This window comes from Amblyomma maculatum, chromosome 1 (assembly GCF_055883805.1).
Source record: "Amblyomma maculatum isolate TAMU_Amacu chromosome 1, ASM5588380v1, whole genome shotgun sequence".
Taxonomy (NCBI): Eukaryota; Metazoa; Arthropoda; class Arachnida; order Ixodida; family Ixodidae; genus Amblyomma; species Amblyomma maculatum.
This window is the reverse complement of record NC_139344.1, coordinates 310,930,890-310,954,948: the sequence shown is the minus strand read 5'-3', so window position 1 is coordinate 310,954,948 and position 24,059 is coordinate 310,930,890. Positions and strand designations below refer to the sequence as shown.

At 46.3% G+C, this 24,059-nt stretch overlaps 1 protein-coding gene across 3 annotated transcripts in view; it reads left to right on the top strand.

The window, feature by feature from the left end:
- The window catches only part of pont (RuvB-like helicase pontin), a 91,588-nt gene that overhangs the window by 48,632 nt on the left and 18,897 nt on the right, over positions 1-24,059 (top strand). For all 3 annotated transcript variants that reach the window (XM_084596562.1, XM_084596653.1, XM_084596613.1), the window contains exon 8: positions 3,770-3,968. In XM_084596562.1, the coding sequence (XP_084452688.1) occupies positions 3,770-3,968 (199 nt within the window). The remainder of the gene's footprint in view (positions 1-3,769; positions 3,969-24,059) is intronic.

The following is a 24,059-nucleotide window of genomic DNA, read 5'->3' as shown; positions in this document are numbered from 1 at the left end:
CACTGATCATTCACAAGAAAATGAATTTTAGGATGAGACAAAAAACTTGTGTTCGTTCTTTTTTTGTTTGTTTTTGTGATGGTCAGAGTGCTAACGCTTACCGGATCTAACTTCGCAATCTCTAAAGCCTCAATGATACCTTGTGATAGTATCTTTGTGATACGCTACAACTTGATGCTCTTCGACCAGCAGATGGCAAGAACAGTCATGGAAATGAATCCCTGTGTTTCGAACGGCAGTCTGTTGTGAGCAATCTGTCGCTAAGACAACGGCCAATTTGCAGGGTGCAAACTTGTTTTGGTACTTCTTCGTGCAGATGGGGACAGTTTTTGCTTGCTTTTCCAGAGCATTTACACTTGTGCACATACTACAAAATCGCAGTGGAGCCACAAAAATTACATCAACTCCAACTTTTTTCCCTATGCTTTTAACCCGTTTCAAACTATGAGACATGGCATGAAGATACGGAATGACCATCGCGTTTGGTTTGCTCCTAGGAGACGAAGTGCCACATTTCAACTTTTTTAACATTCCCTCATTTGCAGAAGCAAGAATATGAAGAGGGCAACCAGAGGCAATGAGGCTGTTAACCTGGCTCAAAAAACTCTGACCAATCATATGCAAACAAGATTTCTTGAGGGTGTTGTTAAAGCAGGACGCAGCAATGCCTCATATCGCAAGTAGCTGGAACAGTATGGCAATAATGGCTTTCCTCCCCTAGATGTGAAGGACTAGCACAAATATTAGGCAGCGTTCACTGCCATATCAAAAGATGAACGCGAGTTTCTTGTGTCATCCAGAATTCATTTTCTTGGGAATGATGCTGTCATGTTTTCCCCTTGTTTATTTCTTTCTGGTTTATCAGTGGTGGCTACATGTACTTAAACAGAGGGGCTCTGTATAGAACAATCAGTTGTTAGCAGTGTATCGTCCCTTTATTCCTCATGTTTGTGCTAGTGCACTGTATTTTCCTAGAATAGAAAGATATTGCCACTGTTTGGGCAGACTTTTGAATTGTATTTTATTTTGAGCAAGCTGTTATATTAGTTGCCTAATTAAATTAGCACTTTCATGAATTGATCTATGGGGCTTTGAATAATAAAGAAGAAAGTATGCAAGTTTTTTATGTTAGCATGTTGACAAAGGCATGTTGATTTTTAGATGATTTACTCGTAAAAATTCAAGGTAAACTGCAGCATGCATATCTACATGAAAATCCACCTTGGACGTCACTGATTGCCACTGCTCTGCTTCAGTCCACGAGCAGTGATTCGCGATATGGCTACGCCACATTTCAGAGGACTGATCTTTGTGGCTGCACATTGGTATGCCCTCTTGTCCAGGGATGGAAGCGCTGCTCCATTCTGGTCTAAAACGTTTCATTGTATACAACAAATGCGGTCCAAGCGCAGCACGCCGGTGGCATGTTGTGACTTGCTTTGGGGACCACTATAGTTGAAACGATCACAGCACATATTACACTGGGCGTAATAAAAATCGAGTTTTTGTAAACTAGAGAAACATGGGGCATAATAAATATTAGTTTGCCAGTAAAGTGAAGTTTATAATGAGCTACAAGTAATTGAGGGTAATCAGTTCACAAAAACAATTGTGTAAATGTGACACAGCACCTCCTCTCAGCCTTTTGAATCACCGATGGAGAGAGCAGCAAGCCAGTTGGACTCTGAAAACTGTCACGAGTTGTTAAGAAACTTGTCTGGCTAAATACAAGTACAGGAGATTTTTGAATGATTCTGCTATGAAAGCAAACGGGAACATACTTGATCATTGAGCCCCTCTGTTAATAACAAGCAGGTCAAGAATACAAAAGCTTGTATTTGCATTATATTCGGGTAGCGCCACGAAGGTACCGATCACTAGAAAGGAGTTTTGTAAAGCCATAAAGGGCCTGTCACCAACAACTTGAAATTGAGAAAGTCCCAGGGCTGCTCAAATGAAAATGCAGAGTGTCACTGGCAGAAGGAAGTGACGCAAACAAGCTGAAGGAGGAAAGGGCTGTGCTGTCCATCCTCCCTGGAGGCACTGCTGACCAGCGTCCAGGAATTGATCAGCGCTGGCGTAGGATCAGAAAGGATATGCACGAGAGTGGAAAGGTGTTGCTCATTAGTGGTGCTTGAGCACATCAAAGTTGTAGACTCCGACTCCAGGTTTGAATCTGTCAAGTCAGAATAGGCACTTAGCGTTCACCTATAAGTGCAAAAGTTGTCATTTCGTTTGCTGTTAGTCTGTTCCAAAGAGAGCTCTTTAATATTGCCAATTGCTAAACTTCCCATAGGGCCCATGTTTCAAAAAATGGTGGTCTTGATTGTTCAAATTCAGGCGTATATAATGATAGTGATGGTACTTGCAGTCATCAAGGCAAACTGTGTCTAAGTTGCAAACTTTCCCATTGCTGATAAATGCACAATCACCTGGAAAATTCTTAAACAACAGCCGTAGAGCTAATTAGATAGGAAAGAAGAAAGAAAAAAATACAGAAGGCAGTGGCAGCAATATGCTTCTAGTTGACACATCCATAACCACCTGAAAACTGCATATTAAAACTAGTCACTTTTTGAAGCGGAGTTTCCCAACTGGTATGATCGAAAAGCTCTGGTTACAGATTGTCAGGCCAGCTGTGTTATTTTAAACATCTCTGCATGTTTCGGCCATTTGTCTCGTCAGAGATGCGTGCTTAACTAGCAAAGCATTTTTTGGAAAAAAAAAAAAGGAATGAATTTTGTTTTTTTTTACAATACCTTACAGGCCTCCAGGGAGGCAGTGTGTAAGGGGAGTACAGAAGAAATATTCATACATAAAGAGTGCCTAAAGAAGCAGCAAAATCCGCAGCAATGAACAGTGTTAAATACAAAAATATATTAAGCAATCATTGCAAATATAACAACCACGCAAAAGAAAAAACGCAACATGAACAAAATAATTAAATAAAAAACATAATAAAAAGTAGCCTGGCAGAAAAACATGCATATCTTTCAGATGGGGGAATAGAACAGTAACAACATAGCAACCACATGTGATAAGACGGGGAAAAATAAAGTAAAACAAAGTCATGACTTCCTGATACAGATGGGAACGTCCTAAGTACAATTGTCGATAAATTGTTTGAATAGATGATCATTGAAAATTTCACGATTGTGCTGAGAGGCGATGTGGTTTGGAAGGTCATTCCACAGGCGTATTAACACGTGGAAACGCTGAAAAGTTAAAGGCATGAGTACTGCCATAAATGTGTGTAAAACTGTAGTTAGTGTGGGATCTGGTTGACGAATAAGAGGGTTGTTACCAGTGCTATAACGGTGAATGAGTAGCATGGATTAATTTGTGAAATAGAGATAGAAAGGCAATATCTCGACACAGTCTTAACGGCGGGAGCGAAAGTTCCAGCTTTATTTATGTTACGCTTGAATGATAACTATAATTTCGTGTAATGAAACGACTGGCCCTGTTTTGGATTGATTCTATTATATCGACTAAGTATTTCAGATGGGGAGACCAAATGGAAGAGACGTATTCTAGTTGAGATCTAACAAATGTTAAATAGGCTTGTTTACGCACATTAGAAGGAGCGCTATGTAAGTTGCGGTGCAGGAAGCCTAATGACCGGGAAGCATTAGCTGAAATGGTAATTATGTGATCCCCGAATTGGGATTTATTATGGCAAATTACGGTTATTAAAGGCCCCAGTAACATGTTGACTGCTTCTCATTGAAGGTGGTGGTTGAATGAGAGTATATTTTACTCGTTGCAGACAAGCTGCGCAAGGAGATCAACAAGGTGGTGAACAAGTACATTGACCAGGGCATAGCCGAGCTGGTGCCTGGCGTGCTCTTTGTAGATGAAGTGCACATGCTCGACATTGAGTGCTTCACATACCTCCACCGGGCCCTGGAGTCCTCCATAGCACCCATCGTCATATTTGCCACCAACCGTGGGCGTTGCACAATCCGGTAAGTGGCCACCAAAAGCTGACAGTGGGCACATTTGGCAACCTCTAGGATAGTCTCCAACTTTATGCAAGGGTGTTGATGCTGCCGGTTTTAGAAACTAGAAGCTAAGTTGTGTTTACTTTGCTTTGCAGGGCCCATACAAGATTCCTCAAAGTATTTTGGTGTTTAAATAAGCGGCAATGACAGGTCCTTGAAAACCCTTGAATTTGGGGTCTGATTTTCAAGGCCCCTAAAAGTACTATACTTGATTTTTTTTTAACCCTTGAAAGTCCCTGAAAAATTATGTTCCAATCACAATTTATGCTAAAGGAAGCTCGCAAAACTCGTGCAGAAAATTGTTAATTTTTTCGGCACATATATTTCCACTCGGTGCTTAACACTTTCCTGTTCGCCCCCACAGGGGGCACCTGTTAAAGCAGGTGTTTGCGTGTTCTGTGCGACACCACAGACCCCGAGCATCCACGCTTAGCTGTGCGTGGCATCGCCGTGTCTGGGGAAAAGGGGATCCTGGTGGTTGAGCTGATGCTGAGTGTTCGGACCTTTAAGGCCCCTCGGCGGAGGCAACACACCACTTTGGCCCCAGTTTCACGTAGACGGCACCTCCGGGCTGAGCCACCCGGGGGAGATCGGCAGTCGCCTTTTTCTGTCCTCCCCTGCTTCTTTTACTTTCCTATCTCCTTTCTTAAAACTGTCCTCCTTTCTTCTTGATTTTTTCCTTCTTCCTTGCGGCGAGGGTTAACCTCGTGGGCCAAAACTACCCTGAGTTCTGCCATATATGGTTATAGTCACGGTGCACGGCTGTCGTAGGCATGGCTCATATTGAAGTTCTTGTCTCGTTCCCTAGTTGGGCTCCGTGGAAGCAGCTCTTGCTGCGCCACTACCCTCAAGGCAGGCCACGTGGCCTTCAGGGTCTGCGGGCCCCAAGACCTCTGCCCACGGGGCGAGGTCAAATGAAAATGTCCACATGCAGCATGCACCCACGTCCACCGTCTCTGACGACACAATTAACACAACCCAAGGCAGCTCTTTGCCGTTGCAAAGACGGCGAAACTCCTTGGATCGCACAAAAAAGATAAGGCTCGAATCACAGGGCCTGAATTAACCTAATTTTTCCTTTTTTATTCAGAAAATGGAATTCCTAATTCATTGGAATTGCAGAGGAAGGTTAAATAATTTACCCGGCATTAAAGACATTTTAGCGTCGTTTTCCTCTGTAGCCCTGTACTTGCAGGAAACAAACTAAGGCCCGAAGCATACTAGTGTACTGAAAAAATACAATGTCTTCCGCCACGACCGAGAGCAGACAAACAGGCTCTCACGAGGAGTAGCTATAATCGTGCAAAAAGGCATCGCAGCTCGTGAAGTCAAATTGAAAATCAGATTTGAAGCTGTAGCAGCCACCCTCCTCACATATAAGACCATTACAGTATGCACTATATACTTACCACCACATCTCAAAATAACTTTGCAAGAATTAGAAGACCTCTTAAGCCAACTACCAGAACCATACCTGGTAGTTGGAGATTTTAACACGCATTCTCATTTTTGGGGTAGTGAAAAAACGGACAGCAGAGGTGAAATTTTGGAGGAGCTCATACTATCTAATAACGTTTGTTTGCTGAATTCCGGTAAACCTACATACTGCTCTGCATCATCCGGGAAAATGAGCGTTTTAGGCCTTTCATTCTGTTCATCTGTTTTTACCGATTTTACATGGAATGTTTTAGATAACCCGTACGTGAGTGATCACTTACCAGTTTTTATTAATTTATTATCATCACCAGCTGTCATCCTAACGAAACCACAACGTTGGAAGCTGCATTTGGCAGATTGGGGAACTTTTAAAGAAAAAGCTAATTTGCATGAAATATATTCAGAGGATCTTGGCATTGATGAACTGAACAAGAAGTTCACAAATTGTATTCTCGCTGCAGAAGAAGCCACCATCCCTCAATCTTCTGGAATAGTATGGTGCAACCACAAAGTCTGGTATTCTTAATAATGTAGGGAAGCAAAAAAGAAACAAAATAAAGCGTGGGGAACTTTCAGGAGGTACCCAACTTACAACAACCTAATACATTTCAAGAAAGCAAAGGCAAAAGCACGATACATCCGGCGAAATGCAGAGAAAAACTCATGGAAAAGTTATATATTGTCTATAAATAGCTTAACTAGTCGAAAAAAATGTGGGGGCAGGTGCAGAAGCTAAATGGCAGCTTCTCACCATTTACATTTCCTCTTTTAACAGCACCAGGTACGCAAACAACCCTACAGGAACAAGCAAACATATTAGGCGAACACTTTGCAGCAGTTTCTAGTTCTTCCCAGTACACGCGGTCATTTCTAAAACGCAAAAACATGGCTGAAAAATACAGCCAAATTACTGTCCCGGAAAACAAGCTGCCCCAGGGCCCGACAGAATACATTATGAAATGCTGGCCCATCTTTCCGATCCTGCTGTACATGCACTTTTAAAATTCTTTAACAAAATATTCATGTCAGGAAAACTACCAGAAGCTTGGAAAACAGCTGTTATAGTCCCATTTCTCAAACCCGTAAAGCCGCCAAACTCCCCTAATAGCTATCGGCCTATAGCCCTCACGACTTGCCTTACTAAATCTTTCGAAAATGTTTTGAACATTCGGTTAACCTTTATTTTAGAATCAGGTAAACTTGTAAACATTCATCAGTGTGGTTTTAAAAAAGCGTGCTCAACGACAGACCATCTTCTTAGACTTGAAAATGCTGTCCGAGAAGCATTTATACACAAACAACACTGTCTGGCCGTCTTCTTTGACATGGAAAAAGCATGTGACACAACCTGAAGATTTGGCATTTTACGTGACCTAGCAGATCTAGGTATTCGAGGCCAGATATTAAACTGTCTAAATGATTTTCTATCAAACCGTTCATTTAAAGTACGCCTAGGCTCAACCCTTTCGAGGAGCTTTATTCAAGAGAATGGAGTTCCCCAAAGGTGCATTTTAAGTACTACTTTGTTTGTTGTAAAGCTTTAAATAACCAGAGAAATCCCGAAATCCATTATGTACTCGCTTTATGTTGATGATCTGCAGATTGCATGTACTTCGTCTAACATAACCACGTGTGAATGGCAAGTACAACTAACCATAAATAGACTAGCCACATGGGCAGATAAAAATGGGTTCCAATTCTCTCCACAGAAATCGATAGCTGTTCTGTTCACCCTGAAACGAGGCTTGCATACTGCCCCAGCCCTACACTTAAAGAAAACCGCACTACCGTTAAAAAAATGAATATAAATTTCTGGGAATTATTTTTGATAAAAAGTTGACATTTTTATCCCACATAAATGCCCTCAAAAAGAAAGCTTCTCAATCATTAAACATACTTAAAGTATTGTCAAGAAACCACTGGGGGTCCGACAGGACATGCCTTCTACATAATACGCTCTACCCTAGATTATTGAAGTATTGTGTATGGTTCAGTGAGACCATCGTATCTCAAACGCTTGGATCCAGTACACAACATGGGATTGCGCCTCTCAACTGGCGCATATAGGACATCTTCAATAAAAAGCCTTTATGTTGAAACAAATGAACCACCCCTTAAAGACAGGAGAACAATGCTTACATGTGCATATGTACTGAAAATAAGATCCTTACCGAAACACCTATGTCGCCTGATAGTCACGAGCTGCCCATCTAGAACCCTCTTCAACAGCAAACCCCAAGCAATCAAACCACTAATCCTCCGTTTTGAACAGGCATGCCAGGAATTAAACATAATGGATTCACTTCCAAATATTGACCGGAAACCAAGCCCACTGCCACCCTGGTACCATTTTCCCTCTGTGTGCAACTTCACATTAACCCACTTTCAAAAGAAACAAACACCGCACGAGCACATAGTACAAGGGTTTTTGGCACTAAATGAAAAATACAAAGATTATACAGAATTCTATGCAGATGGTTCTAAGATGGCGCATTACACTGGAAGCACTGTAATACAAGGTAAATGGGAGAGTGTAGTATGGTTGCCTGAGTGTTCATCGGTTTTCACAGCTGAGTGTCATACCATTTCTGTGGCTGTAGAAGAAGTATTACAGAAAAGTATTGGAAACAGCATCATTTATACAGATTCTCTGAGCGTAATCGCAGCACTGCATCACAGAAATGCTACAGAACCCATAACATAATAGCTGCAGAAACACAGGGGCAGTCCATTAAGTTTTGCTGGTTATCAAGCCTTGTTGGATTCCGCGGCAACGAGAGAGCTGATACATGTGCCGCAGCACCCTGTAATGATGAAGTACAACTAGTCAGCATGCCACATAGCGATGTTATGAAGCTCATAAAGAGAAAACTGAGATTTAAATGGCAGGTTTCATGGAACAGAGAAATAAACAATAAATTACACTTTGTTAAACCAGTCATTAAAGAATGGGCATCATGCAGTCACCAAGAACATTTTGTTGAAGTCATTTTATGTCGGCTTCGCATCGGGCACACGCACCTAACATATGGCTTCATTCTTAAAAAAGAAGACAAACCTTTATGTGAAGGGTGTGGAGGTGAACTAGCAACAAATCACATTCTACTCTCATGCACTAAACTAGAGAAATTAAGACAGAAATATTTTGCACCGTTTTACGCTCCCTTTTCATCCCATACTGCTTTTGGGAGAAGATGCAATTGTTGAAATTTCTCACATTTTCGGGTTCCTAAAATAAGCAATGATCCTTTACAAGCTATAACAATTTAAAAATGAATTAATACATCCAAAAAGTAAAGACAAACAACCTTGTTCTTGGCGCATGATAGCCTTAGTCGCTTATGTGCCAAAAACCCCAACATACAACACACAACAGACAAACACAAACTTTCCTGTCCGCGGAACAAGTAGAGGTTTTTGAGTGGTGTCATAATTTTTTTTTCTTTTTTACAAAAACTTGCTTGGTACAGGAGTGTATGGTAGCAAATTGTAGAGAAGGAAATTCTCTTCACAATGGTATTAGTGACAATTAACATCTTTATTGCATAGGTAATGAAAAAGAAATTATCGGAAAAATTTGAAGCTGAAATAAAAAAGTTCACAAAAAACAGCAAAATCTCTTCACACAAATAAAACATAAAAAAAAAAATTTAAATACAGTCGCACCCGGATATATCGAACTCGAAGGGGATCGCGAAATAGTTCGATATATCGATAATTCGATATACAGAAATCGGCTTATGACAGCACTACGATGCGAAAAAACGATACCGTATTTGTCGCGTAATCAACCCACTCACATAATGAACCCATCCTCCAATTTTGCACCCGAGAATTTGAAAAAAACAAAAAAATGCGTTAAGGCCAGCTCGCTCACATGCAAGCGACTGAGCGATCTCAGCGACGAGCGGCAGCGACAGAGCGAAAATTTTCAAACTTGTTGGAACTGCGTCCCTCTCACCGCTCGAGCCACCGCGGCAGCTCAAAACAAGGTTTCTGTGTCGCCATGGCGGCAGAAATCGCGAGCATTTTCGCTTGCATGTCGATGGCGCGCGTCAGTCCGTTTCGGTCGTCTCATCCACAGCTAATTGGCAGCGTGCCAAGATGCTGCGTAGCGATAACGTCGGGGCGCGTTTATCTTTTGATAGCTCCTGCGGCGGCGGGGAGCAGGCTTGGTAGAGTGCCCGTGATGGCTTTATTGCACAAGCCTGGTTCGATTTATCACGCCGCGCTTGGGGCGGGCGTCATGATCGCAGCAGCTGACCGCGTGCTTTCGCTGATTCATACATGCAAGGATAAACGATAAAAAAGAAAAAAAACCGCCTCTTCTTAACGTCCTCAGCCGCCATATCTTACGCTACGCCGCGCGTACAGCACAACGATAAAAAAAATGACTCTTGCCAAAAAAAAAAAGAGAGAGAGAGAGAGAGAGAGAGCTGCCACTTTTAACATCCGCAGGCGCCATAGCCATGGTAGAAGAACAAATGGTAGCGTAACTCCCATAGAAGCCTGCGTGCCGACTCTGAGCGAGGCTTTAGTTTCCCGGCGCCCCCTGCGAACTGTGAGGCAAAACAAACACGTGACGTTGCTTGTGACGTCACAGTGACATACTTTTGGCGGGGAATTTGATTGTCTTTTTACTTATGAACGAAAAACAAGGCCAACAACGACGGAGGCAGAACGATTCTCAGATAAGGCAGAAAAATGGACACCGTAACTGTTCAGCCAACTTTACTTGACATGGATTTCTACTGTCAAGTTTTTACGTTAACTGAAATGTTACGGCATCTTTAACCACCTTATCATAGCATCGTTCTGCCTCCGTCGTCATTAGCCTAGTCTTTCTTCGCGCGTCATGTAAACGCAATCTGGGGCTTATTTCTTCGGGCACGTTTGTGAACAAAGGCCTTCAAGTGAATTCGGCAAGCACATGGATAGAATCACATGGCTTGAGGCATTTCACTAAGAGCATAAATGAGTGAATCTGTGCTGCATAGAAATCCAGGCTTTATTAATTCACGATTACTTACATAGACGCTTCACGACAATGAAATCTTTTAAGTGTAGGAAAGCGACCAGCGCTCATTCGTCACGGTCTTCATGAAATCCTCGTGATAACAAAATGACCTGAGCGTAGGTCTCCAAACGAGACGCGGTGAGATTATAAAAGGGTAAAAGATCTTGCTAAAAAACTAAGCACATATCAGTGTCAAAGATCAAAAAACAAACGAACGGAATAACTAACGCTAGCGCTAGAACGCCAACCTTGGCGTTCTAGCGCTAGCGTTGCTAGTATTTAGAAGTATTTAGTATTTTGGGATTGCTAGTATTTAGAAGTTAATGCGTCTGAGTAGTGAAAATATCTACGATATAGCTTCGCTCCAATAAATCTCGCCCTGTTCACGATTTCATTATTTTACTCGCGCTTCGTTTGCCACTGAGAGGAGTCAATGTGAGGTTACAAATTTACAATTTAAGTATTTAACATGTTCATGAGAAAGATCCCATTTAAAATAGGAACATCACTGTGATAACAGCTAAAGCACGTTCAGTGAACGTTGGTGCGGTAATACAACACAGTAAGCAAAACACGCAGCAAAGGGAGCGGAACGGAAGGCTTTGAGCAATGCGACACGCGTCTTAGGGGCAATAAAATCTCACCTTCACCGTTCAATTAAAACATGCAGCGATATGCCGCTCATGCAGATGTGTATCCGTAAAACAAGCCACCACTTTTGCGACGTGCCTGAGAGGCCGAGCCGAGCCGCCGAGCTGTGACGCAGCATTGTCCCATCGTCCAGAAATGCGCACATGTAGCAACAATCAGTTTCTCATCGTGCACACACAGTCTTCGCCTTGCTGTAAAGCTCTACCACAACCAGCAGAATGAAATACTGACTGTTTGGTACAGATAACCCACTCTGTACGCAGCATGCAACGATGAACGTTGAACCGGGGCAGATGACGCACCCATTCCGCGGATGAAAAAAGCTTTGGTCTGAGCCATTTCTGAGCTTTGGGCAACTACGTAGCGGATAATAAATGGCCGAGAGAGGCCGTTAGAAACAAGTGAAAATATTATTATAAATGTGACACGTGTTTTCTTACTCAAGAAACAAAAACTGCATTCATTCCTGAGCGCGAATATTATGTTTACTTTCTAGTTCTTTGGAGTTCTGGCAGATCTTATTTTCTGTGCGCTAGTACCCTCCCAGTAGAACCCCGCTGATACGTTTTTCATGGGACCGTAAAAAAAAAACGTAAGAGCCGGGAAATAGGACAAATTGAAAAATGACAGTAGTGGGCAACTGAATGCATTTATTGCCATGTTATCACTTGAAGAAGTCATGCAGCGTTGTCTGTCGCATCTTTTCACGTCCGGTGAGCACAACTCGCTTCTCCAAAAGTTGCAGTGCCATGTGGCTCTCGCGATCGTCGCGAACGTACCTTCCGAGAAGGTCCAATGCCGCCACAGCCGATGTAAACGTCGGTTCCGGCTGCGGCGCATCCTCCTCCTCCTCTTCCTCTTCGTCGCCACTGTTGTGCGCGTCTACACACTCGGCCACGATCTGGTCGATAGTCATCATCTCGGAGGTGGCAACGGCATCATCCACAGACACGTAATCGTTGTACACGATCCCGTTCGCGCCAACCGCTTCCATGGCCGTGTCCAGTTCGCAGTCCTCGGGTGTTCCGGGGTTGTCCACGGTTCCTGGTTCTGCTGCGCTGTCTGCGTCGCCGAAGCACTTCGCAAAGCAATTCCTGACCGTTGTGGCGGTGACAGCACTCCATGCCGTGGCCAGATAGTGCATGGCATCCAGGATCGCAATGCCAGTTGGCTGTTGCTCGCGGTCCACAGAGGCCAGGGATCGCTTCACGATGCATTTCCTGTAAAAATGCTTCACGTTTTTGATGATGCCAGCATCTAAGGGTTGAAGGTGGCTGGTCGTGTTGGCCGGAAGGTAAACCACCTTGATGTTCCGCAGCGACTTAGTGTCCTTAGGATGCGCGGAGCAGTTATCTAAAAAAAGAATGACTTTTCTGTCCTGACAGCCCATATTCGAGTCCATGTACGCGAGGAACTCGTCAAAAATTGCGCACGTCATCCAAGCTTTGCTGTTGTTCTTGTAGGGGCAGGGCAGGTAACGTATATTCTTTAGGCAACGTGGGTTTCGAAATTTGCCGATGACCCACGGCTTCATCATCTCGGAGCCATCCGAGTTGCAACACAACAAAACGGTGAGATGGTGTTTGCTGCATTTTCCGCCGTGGCAAGCCTCGCCTTTCAAGCTAAGCGTCTTCGAGGGCTGTACTTTGAAAAAGAGGCCCGCTTCATCGGCATTAATAATGCGCGCCACGGTCTCTTTCCAGCTGCCTACAGTAGCCACGTCCACGCTTGCGGCCTCCCCATTCACGATTTGGTAGCAAATTCCGTGCCTTCGTTTAAATCGGTCGATCCAGCCGTTTGACGCACTGAAATCGACGATCCCGAGCTTATCTGCTATCTCCAGTGCTTTTTCGTGCAAAATGGTGCCATCAAAATTAACACCTGCAGCTCTGGCTTGCTTGAACCATTTCTACACCGCCTCGTCAAGCTGCACGTGCTCCGCACCGCGGGCTTGCTTGCTTTTGATATCAAAGGACCGGGCATTCGCTTCGATCTCGTTTCTTTTCGAAACAATAGAGTTGAGGGTGGATGGCGTAAGTCCCAGTTCCTTAGCGATGCACACCCGCTTCCGCGTTGGGTTTGCATCCACAGTGCGGAGAATATTCAGTTTATCCTCCAAGGATAGCGCTTTGCGCTTTCTTGATGCCATCTTGCTGTATTTACGTGCTGAACGGTTGGCACGTGCCAGGTGGGCGATTGAGTGCGCTGGACACGTGTGCACACGACCGCGGAACGAATTCACAGCCGGAAAATACACGCGGAAAGAGTCCTAAGCTCGGCAATCGTGAAGTCAGTTGCACACACACCAACCGCACAAAGGATGGAGCATGGAGTAATGAAAGACAGCAAGACGCAAAAAAAAAAAGCGCAACTACTGCTGCTGATGATGATGACGCAGCCTGCCCAAGCGTCACTAGTGCCCTCTGTAGACACGCCAGCAACGCTAGGCCAAGCCAGGCCAAGTCAATTCGCCGAAAAAGTAAACATGGCCGTCGCTGCTTGTTTTTCGGGTTGGCTTGGGGTGCGAGTTCACAACGTATCATGCGGGAACGTGTCCCAAGCTACGACGTAACAGCGGGGTTTCTAATACATGGAAGTGTATGAGAGTCATGCTGGGACTCGACCACAAGGACGTAGCAGCCGGGAAAACGCAGCACCCGGGAACGCAACAGCGGGGTTCTACTGTAATTTGCCTCGCAGTTAGCAGGAGCCCTCATCATCGAGTTGATGCCGCTGGCAGTAGGCAGCTGCACGCGTTTTCTTCCAAGTTGCGCGACCAGTTGTACATAGACCTTGCCATAGCCACGTCAGCCGCCGCGCAGCCGCGCGCAGAGGGTTCGCAACACACGCTATAGAGAAAGCGTTCGACGTCTGTATGAAAAGGAGCTGAGCTGGCTTGGCGCATGCTGTGGGGGTGCTGAAGGAGAGAGATACCTCGGCAAAAGAATGGGCACACCCATGCACATGGCTTGCAAACGTCATGTGTTGGCGCGCGGGAAAGGACGACTGCAGGTGCGCGCGCCTTTGGGGAATGGGCGCGGCGCTGCCCGGACCAGCCGTCGCCGAACTGTCCCCTCTCATTCATTCCGCGCATGGCTTGAAAATGTCACGCGGCAAACGGCCATGGGTGATGCGATCGTCTTTGGGGAAGTCGCACTTTCCAGTGGTGGTGCAGAGTTCGATATATTGAAGTACCGGTGAAATTGAGTTCGATATATGACGCAACTTTCCTATACTTTTACATGGGATTCTCAAGGGGATATTCCGTGAGTTCGATATAACCAAAATTCGATATAACCAAAATTCGATATATCCGGGTTCGATACAACCGGGTTCGACTGTATATGTTTTTTAGAAAAAGGACTGAGGTAACAATGCTGCAAATTCTAGCTTTCTATGTACAGTCTTCAAGTGGTGCAGCGCAACGGCACGAAGCCTAGACAAGAGAATGGGACAGACAGGTGCTTCGTGCCGTTGCACTGCACCACTTGAAGATGTCAGACCAACTAGCCCTCCAGTTCATGTTCTAAGTACAGTTACTCAAGTTAGGAAAGAAAACATTAGACCATATGAGTGACATGACTATCGTGTCACCGCGCGAAACAGTTCCTTGTTGCCGTGAAACAGGGGTTTGCTGCACGTGTCTCACAGAAAACACTTTTTTGTTCCACCTTGCTTTCTTCATAGCACAATTTGCAGTTCTCGTACTTCTTCATTTTTGGGGGGCTTGTGCTGCAGCCCCTGTGGTTGACCATGAAGTGGAAACAGATGGCAAACATCGGGGTCTGCAGGTTGTGGCTCACCAAATCCAACAGTTGCTCGGCCAATTTTTTATTATTTTTTGTTTTCATCTCTTCTAGAGTGACATTTTTTTTTTATTTATTGATACTGCGATCTTTTACAAGACCTTCGCAGGGTGGGCACACATTATGGAAGTACATCAATGCTGGAAACAACACAACGATCTTAAATATGAACAACACAATTGCAAAAGTACAAACGAAACACAGCAATGTTATGGACATCTCGCCAAGATCAGTCTTTTTCGCCGTAGGAAGGTTTTTCCAAAATATGCATCCACGCCTATCTCCTTGATAATTTCTGTGGTGAAGAATAGCAAAAAGAAAATGATGGCTCTGGAGTAGCGCCGTGCGGTGCTGCGGCGTGCAATTCTGAAGTTGACCTCTGGCTGTATTCTAGGAGAAAACAGGACTCTCTGCGCTGCTGGCGGCAAGTAGTCCCGCCCGAATGATGTTGACACCCTGCAGATAACAGTTGTGAACTTAACACTGATTTCTACCCATCAGCGCGCAGCAAAAGCGGAACTTTTCGAAAGAGAAAACGAAGCTTACCGGGGCATGGCCGTTGACGTTCCTGGTCGGTTTGACGCAGTTTCGCTGCCGTTGCTGAAGTCTGAAGAGCTGAATTCGTCTTCCGAGTCATCACTGTTGCTGGTAGCATTCACAGATGAGCACTCAGATGCGTCAGTATCCGTGGAAACGGGCCGCTTCCGAGCAGCAGCAGCGCGCAACGTCAACGCCATTTTGCAAGCAAGGAGCACCGGTTATGTCACTCCTAAACTATAAGAACGGGCGCGACGTGGCAAAAAACATAAAAGCGAAAGCGAAATTGAAAAAAGGGTTGTTCTATTACCCACTGGATGCCGCCACTTGTCAAGGAGCCCTTCAATAGCGGGCTATCGATGGGAATAGGCGCGGACAGGAAAGTGTTAAGCGGGGACATGGGTCTTAAAGTTACTTTTACAATTTTTGACCAAATTTGATAAAACATATTTTGATTCAGTGTGTTGCACTTATTTCAAATATGTAACTATTTTTCCATTGGCCATTTAGTTCAGGAGATAATGAAATTAATTTCTCATAATTTTCAGAAACGATGAAAAAGTAACCGTACTACAAAAAATTCACATGGACATTTTCTAGGTACTAAAATGTGTAACGATTACAATGTTAAAAGCACTTTTTTGATATAGCGAATATTAGCGATGTTATAGCAGTTCAAAGTTTTTCAATTTTGCTCTAACTCAGGCAGAAGGGCTCCCACATTTGGAACAGTGAACTTTGAACTGCTATAACATCGCTAATATTTGCTATATCAAAAAAGTTCTCCTAAAATTGTATTCATTATGCTTTCTAGTACCTAGCAGAGTGCCTGTGTGAATTTTTTATAGTGCGGTTATTTTTTCATTGTTTCCGTAAATTATGAACAATTTCATTTATCTTTTGAGCTGTTAGGCCAATTAGAAAAAATAGTTACATATTTAAAATCAGAATACCTGGTTTTATCACGTTTGGACAAAAATTAGGAAAAATTAGCCATGTCCCCCCTTAAAAAAAAATTCTTGGAATTTTCACAAGTTTGGCATATGTGCGTTATTGCTTGGCCACAATTAGGTGGTGTAATTGCCTGTGGGCATGCACTGCAATTGTGGGCAGAGAGGGCTGGAACTCTTGAGGGGGGGGGGGTCCAAAATGGTTTATAGGCATGGCGGTGCATAAAGGACAATCTATTTATCTTCACTCAGTGCATTAAAATAGCACAGCAGAGGAGGAATTCACTTTTCCTGGCGTTCCTGGACATTGCCAAAACTTGCGACAGTGTGGGCCGAGCCATTCTTTGGAGCCTCCTACAGATTGTTGGCCTCGAGGATTCCTGCATTGAGCTACTGCAGGAGCTCTACTCTGATTTAGGAGCATGCATTGAGCGGGATGATCAGAGGATCGGTTTTCTGAGGTACCTAGGGGGCTACGACAGGGGTGTCCACTGTTGCCTTCACTGTTCATGTTGTATGTCGCGAAAGTTACGAGACAGCTGGAGGCATCTGAGTATGGTTGTCGCCTTAAACATCTGGTGGCCGGGAGGAAAATCAAGCTGCATATACCAGTGCTGGTGTATGCCGATGACTTTGTGGTAATAGCAGGGATGCCAGAGAAGTTGCAGAGGTGCTGAGCATCTGTGCTGCGGGGATGAGTTCGCTTCATTTGAAGTTTAGCTTCTCAAAATGCGTAGTGATGGCATGGGGCAACGGAGATGTACAGAGCAGACACAAGTGGGAACTACAGGGACATCAGATAGAGAGAGTGGAGTCCACAAAATACCTCGGTGTCCAGTTGTCAGCCGGGGTAAACTACCTTGGACAACATGAAAGGGAAATGCGGGGGAAAAACGGCACGTTACAAGGGTGTCTTGGGCCATCGGGCGCTCTGAGTATACAACCGCTACGAAATGACCAGAGCCCTGTGGAAGATTGGGGCGGTGCCGGCTCTGACGTATGCTGATGCAATTTTGTGTATCTCCGCCGACTCACAGGAGTTTCTCGAGTGACAGCAGAGCGTAGTCAGCCGGGTGGCCTTAGGAGTGCCCAAGCACACTACAGTGGAGGGAATCCAGGGGGAAGCTGGATGGTCTTCATTCATAGCGCGGCAGCTAAGGCAAGTTATGAGGACCGACTGATACGATTCTCGGAGAACAACCTGTCACATCAGATACTAGTTCACTTGGTATGCACTGGGATTTCGACTACGTGGACTAGGTGGACAGGAAAGTTGCAGAAAAGGTACCGCCAGCCAGCGGCATGCCTCTCGGAGGTGCCTGCGGTAAGCCATAAAAAAAAAAAAAAGCAAACTGAGAGTAAAAGAAGCGGAGACGATTGAGTGGGTGCTCAAGGCCAAGGCGAAGCCATCGCTGGTGTTGTACAGCACACAAAAGACAGGGATCGGCCCAGAGCCACGGTATGACAACTTCATGGGGAGCACGCTACTGGCGGAAACTTGGTATGGAGCTCTGAGCATGGGGCAGTGGAGAGCGAAGTTCATGAGTGAGTGCCTACTGGACTGCACAGAGGCCTCTGTGGAGTGGAGGAGGAGACTGTAGAGCACGTGATTCTGCAATGTAGTGCAATTACCCCTGTCCCTGGCACAGCGTCACTACCCTTCGTGCTTGGCTTCTCAGGCACCATAAGTACAGCGACGACGGAAGGCGAGCCGAACTCATCCGGAAATGTGAATGAAGTGGAATTTTCTGGGTCTTTGTGGAGTGCACAAAAAGGCGGCTGGAGTTCTGGTGGATGCGAGGAGCAGCAAGATCAGTGAAACGCACAGAGTCATCAGGAAGTGCGGGAAGTCAGGCTGAACAGAATGTGAAGTGCGTTTTGACTACTCGAAGGCTGCGGGGGGGGGGGGGGGGGGGGGGGGGAAGACCTGCTTTGAGATCTTTTTTGTCAGATCCCTTTGTGTGATCACCCATTAAAAAGGGTATGGCCTCATTGCCATTGCCATTCCAAAAAGTACAGTCATATCGCCATCACCAGCCATGTGGAGAAGTATAAATATCTAGGCATATAGCTAAATGAAGGCAAATACTATCTGGAAGAACAAGAAAGAACCATCAAAGACAAATAAAAAAGGAATTCAGATATTATGAAACACAAGGCGCTTTGGAACTATAATACGAGTAGGTGAAAGGAATTACGGTACCAGGTCTCACTTTTGGGAATGTGGTTCTGTGCATGAAATTGGAAGTACGATCAAGCCTTGAAATCAGTCAGAGACGGGTGGGCAGGATAGCTCTGTGGGCCCATGGAAACACTCCGAATGAGGGTGTTCAGGGAAACAAGGGCTGGTCGTCATAGGAGGCGGGAGAGGCAATTGGCAAACTAAAGTATGATCAGAGACTGTCCGGAAAGAAAAATATACAAGTACTTATATATGAAAAGCATAAATGCACAGTGGGCAAACTTAACCAGAAAGCCAAGGTTTAAGTACATACAGGCGACTGACTGGACTCAGCAAAATAATAACGTGGAAAGGGAGGTAAAAGAGACAGAATGTTGTGGGAGGCAAGAATGCAAGAAAAATCGGCGCTGAGTGTGTATAGAAAGTGAAAGCAGGACATAAGGTGGGAAAACTTATTTGATAACTTGCGAGGCAGCTCACTGCTATTCGGAGCTAGAACAGGAGTCCTGCGAACGAAAACCTACAGGGCAAAATTTGAGGAAGTAGATATATGATGCGTGGTTTGTGGAGTTGAAATAGAGACTACTGAACATATAGTGCTAAGGTGCACAAAACTCGCCAACCACCCCAGATGGAAAAGTGACAGATCTGGAGATGGCGCTGAGATTTTCTGGGGAAGATGAACAGTTAGACGAGAAACAAGCTAGTGTAATGAAGGGGCGGTTGGGAAATTGAAAGATTAGGGCAAGGGAGTGGGGAATTAGCGAAACCACAGGCTGATTCCTAAGGAAGGAGGAATAGGGGGATTATAGGCTAGACAGCGCAAGGTGCCGCCCAATACATAGGGTACGCCCAGCAGATTCCATCCATCCATTCATCTGGCATATTGCTGTTTACATACCATGTGCGTTGGCGTTCGACTTGACACGACGATTTTGCATAGACAAACTTTCAGATAAATCTCTGCATGTGAATGCAGCAGTTCCTCGATGCAAATCAAGAATGCCTGGTGTTATGTTTGGGGCGTCGGAGCCCCGTGAGCGAGGAACCTCTCGATTCGGTTGCTGGGTAGACACTACTTTATTGTGCTTTGGGAGAGAGGGGAAGAGACGGAAAGAGAGAAGCGCGAGTGTCTGTAAAGAAGGCATTGCTTCTCGTGCCCTCGTCGCGCACATGGTCCCAGGACGGTCCAGTTCCGAGGCAATGCACGGCTCGGGTTACGTCCGCGCGTTGTCGTCGGCGCAGACAGGGGGGGACCCCCGCTGGTCTCTCCGAAGCGGCCGGCTGCAGGTGCAAGGAGGCATTACAACTGGAGCGGCCGTGCATCCGTTTGCTAGGAGGCGGTGTGGCAGTGGGTCGGTTCGCATACACAACACCCCTTCCTCCTTAGATTAGGTCACCGTATCAGTTGGGTGGACGACGTTCATGTTGAGGCCTTGGCAGAGCTTTATATTGCCTGCATTCACTTTGTTGGTCTTCACAGGGTTGCGTAGCGCAGTCATTTTGTCGGGCCTCAGCTTCTCCGTGTTCGGAGTGGGGCGCTGTAGCCAGATCATCAGCAGGCGAAACTTCTGCTTTTGGTGAAGCGATCATGTAAGGAGCCGGCAGTGTGGACTGTTGTTCGCTTGCTGCTGGTTCGTTGGTCTGATCGTTCAGTGGTGGATCTTCCGTTGAGTAGGATTCAGCACCTGGCTTTATGTGATCAAGGTGCCGACGAACCGTTCCGGTTTTGGGCTTGATCAGCCAAGATCGATGCCCTAGTCTTTTTTGTACGGTGCCTTCTATCCAAGCAGGGCTTCCTGCGAAGTTGCGGAAGAAGACCGATTTTCTGGCGGCCACTCGCCTCGTAACGCTCTTGTCCGAGGTCTTTTCAGCAGTCGTGACTGAATACGTGTGAGTGCCGTCAAGAGCTCTAGTCCGAACATAAGTGAGTCTGGTGTTCTGCCCGTTGTTGCCGAAACAGTTGTGTGCTGCTTGAGCAGAAACCGAGCCAGCCTGCACGCGAATGTTCCAGACTGATTCTTGGGCAATGCCTGCTTTGTTTCGTACACAAATCTCTCTGCTTGCCCTTTCGTGGCCGGATGATAGGGAGCGCTTGTAATGTGCGCTACACCGTTCTTCTTTAGGAAATCTTCTATTTCCGTGGAAACGAAGGACGGGCCATTATCCGTTACCAGCCTTTCGAGAATGCCGAAGGTCGCGAACAGGTTGCGCAGTTCCTCGGTCAGAGTCGGTGACTGTATGTTGTGCATGTAGCGCACTTCGAGCCACTTGCTGTACGCGTCTACAACAATGAGCAGCATCCTTCCCTCCACGGGGCCAGCAAAGTCGGCGTGGACCGTGCGCCATGGAGCAGTCGCGCGCTTCCAATCAGGAGGTGGAGCTTTAGGCGGCGTTCTTTGATGCTGGAAGCAAGTTGCACAATTTTCACTAGCCGCTCTATGTCGTTGTCGACACCGAGCCACCAAAAGCATCCTCGAGCGCACACTTTCATGGCTACTACGCCCTTGTGACCTGCATGTGCCAAATCCAGTACGTCTATTCTCGCTTCTGCCAGAACAACCAATCTGGTACCTCGAATAAGGCAACCTTGCTGTAGCGAGAGTTCAGGTCCCAGCCTTGCGAACGCAGAAAATTCCTGCCCGGGCAATCTTTGCAGATCTCCGCTTGACACAGCTCTCATTACGCGGGACAGCAATGGATCCTCCCGGCTCAGTTCTGCGAGTGTATTTAGAGACAGTTTTATGCTCAGCGTGGAAGCCAGCATGAGCACATCTGCAGGAGGGTGCGGCTCATCTACTTGAGCGGGCAGCGGCAGCCTGCTAAGTGCGTCAGCATTTTGGTGCAGGCGTCCAGGCCTGTACACCAAATCATAATCGTACGTGGCCAACTTCAGACACCATCGGGTCATCCTAGGCGAGAGTATCAGCGGTAACTGTTTCTTTTCTCCCATGATGCCGAAGAGCGGTTGGTGATCTGTTAATACGGTCACGTGCCGGCCAGCGATGTACTGGTGAAAATGGCTCACACCGAAAACTACTTTGAGACCTTCCTTGTCTAGTTGGGAGTAGTTTTTTTCTGCGGCTCCCAAAGTTCAAGATGCGAACGCAATTGGGGCTTCTCTGCCGAACGCATCTTTCTGGGCTAGAATCGCGCCAACGCCATATGGTGATGCATCCACTGACAAAAGTAGAGGCTTTGTCTCGTTGTAATGCGCAAGCACTGTGGAAGAGCGAATCTAACGCTTGGGCTTGTCAAAAGCAATCTGGTGCCTTTTCTCCTACGTCCAGGGTGTGTTTTTCTCCAGAAGCTTGTACAGCTCTGCGGCAACCGTAGCTCTGTTTTCTAAAAACCGCTTATAAAATGCCAAAAGCCCTAGGAAAGCCTGCAGAGAAGTCTTGTCAGTCGGCTTTGGAGCCTGAAGGATAGCCTGGACCTTTTCCTCAGTTATATGAACGCCTTGCGCGTCAATTTCATGTCCGGGAAATTCGGCTGACTTGATGCCGAAGCGGCATTTTTCTTGCTTGAGGCATAGGCTTGTCTCGCTTAGCTTCGATAGGACTTCGTCTAGATATTGCTCATGCTCTCTAGCGTCCTTCCTACTGACAATAATGTCGTCAAGGTAAACACTCACCCCAGGAATTCCTGCCAGTGTTATCTCCATCATACGCTGGAAGATGGCTGGCGCAGCGGATATTCCGAAAGGAAGTCGTTTCACTCGGAACAGTCCTTTGGTAGTGTTGACGGTGAGCACTGCGGCCGTCTCGTCATCGACCTTGAGCTGCTGATAAGCTTGGTAGAGGTCGAGCGTCGAGAAGATGGTTCCACCACGCAACTTTGCGAATACCTCCGCGATTGTCGGTAACGGGTACGCCGTCTTCTTGACCACTGCGTTAACTGTGCTCCTGTAGTCGCCGCAAACATGAAATGTTCCGTTCTTTTTGCACACCCACACTAAAGGTGTGGCCATTTCGGCATGTTGCGTTGGTTCCAGAATGCCTTATTGTTGAAAATGGTCGAGCTCTTCCTCCATTGGCTCTTGATAAGCAAGGGGCACTGAACGCGCCTTACAGAACTTGAGCATTGCGCCTTGCTCCAAATCCAAATCCGTCGATGTCTTACTTGAACACATCAGGATGGCGTGCGAGAACCTCTTGCAGCTCTGGTGTTAGCTCAGTGACCTGTATAATTCCGTGCAATTGCATGTGTAGCGCGGAAAACCAGTCACGTCCAAGCAAATTGCAGCCACTTCCTTTCATTACCAGCAAAGGTAGCACATAGTCTTTCAATTTAAATCGCACACGAACTTGTGCCGATCCAAGAGTGCGAAGTTCGTTCCTCTCCCGACCAAGCGCGCAAATCAAGGGGTTCCCTTGTTAGCTTTGGGGCATTTGTTGGCCATCATCATCATCATCATCATCAGCCTGATTATACCCACTGCAGGGCGAAGGCCTCTCCCATATTTGGCCATGTTTGGTGGTAAATAGCCTCGCTGATTAAGGAACATGCGGCGCCCGTATCGACTTCAAATTTTAGCGGCCTTCCCTCGACTTTCACATAACTGGGAATTTGGGGCAGGGTTTTTGCTCACTCACTGCATGAAGTTCGTAGCACGGATCGCTGTGCGAAGTGTTGTTGCTCGTAGACTGAGCGTTCACACTGTGCATTCCTGGCCTGGTGTTAGGCTTGGGTTTCCTTAGCTTCTTTCTTGCGGGAGATGCAAGCTTTCTCGATGTGGCCTTTTTTTGAGCAAAAACGGCATTGTGCAGTGCTGAACCTGCAGGTGTGAGCCTTGTGCCAGCCGTCACATCGATAACAGCATTGTTGCTGCGGTGAATTCTTGTGGTCAAGTTTTGTGCACTTCTGCGGAGCTCGTCGCTCCCTTGAGTCCTCGCTGCTGCCTCGACGCACTTTCTGCTAACATGGCCAGGTCAAAAGCACGCTGAAACGTCAAGTCTTTCTCCGCGAACAGTCTCTGTTGGAGGTGCTCGTTGCGGATGCCACAGACGAATCTGTCGCGAAGCATGACGTCTTTGGGCAGCATGGTGGGATTCGTTAGAGCAGTTGTGTCTCCTGCAGTCGATGTTGCAGACGTTGTCGTCAGTACTCCGAAGTTGCAGTCGGCTGTCAAACTTCTGAGGGCTGCGACGTAGTTGCTGATCGACTCTTCAGGCAGTTGGTCACGTCGCTGGAAGACGTACCGGCTGTAGCTCAGATGGTCTAGGGTCGAAGTGCTTTTGGAGAAGTGCGACTAAGTCTTGATAGCCGACTTCTCCCGGAGTCTTCGGCGCAACCAGCGCGCAGGCAGTCTCGAAAGTCTCGGTTCCGCAAAGCGTCAGGAGGAGTGCGCGCTTCTTCACTTCGTTGGAGACGTCGTTTGCAACGAAGTAGAAAAATAGGCGCTGCACCCACGAAGACCAATTTTTGCCGTTAAATGGCTCGATGGCGCCGTGCATCGCTCCTGTAGCCATGGCC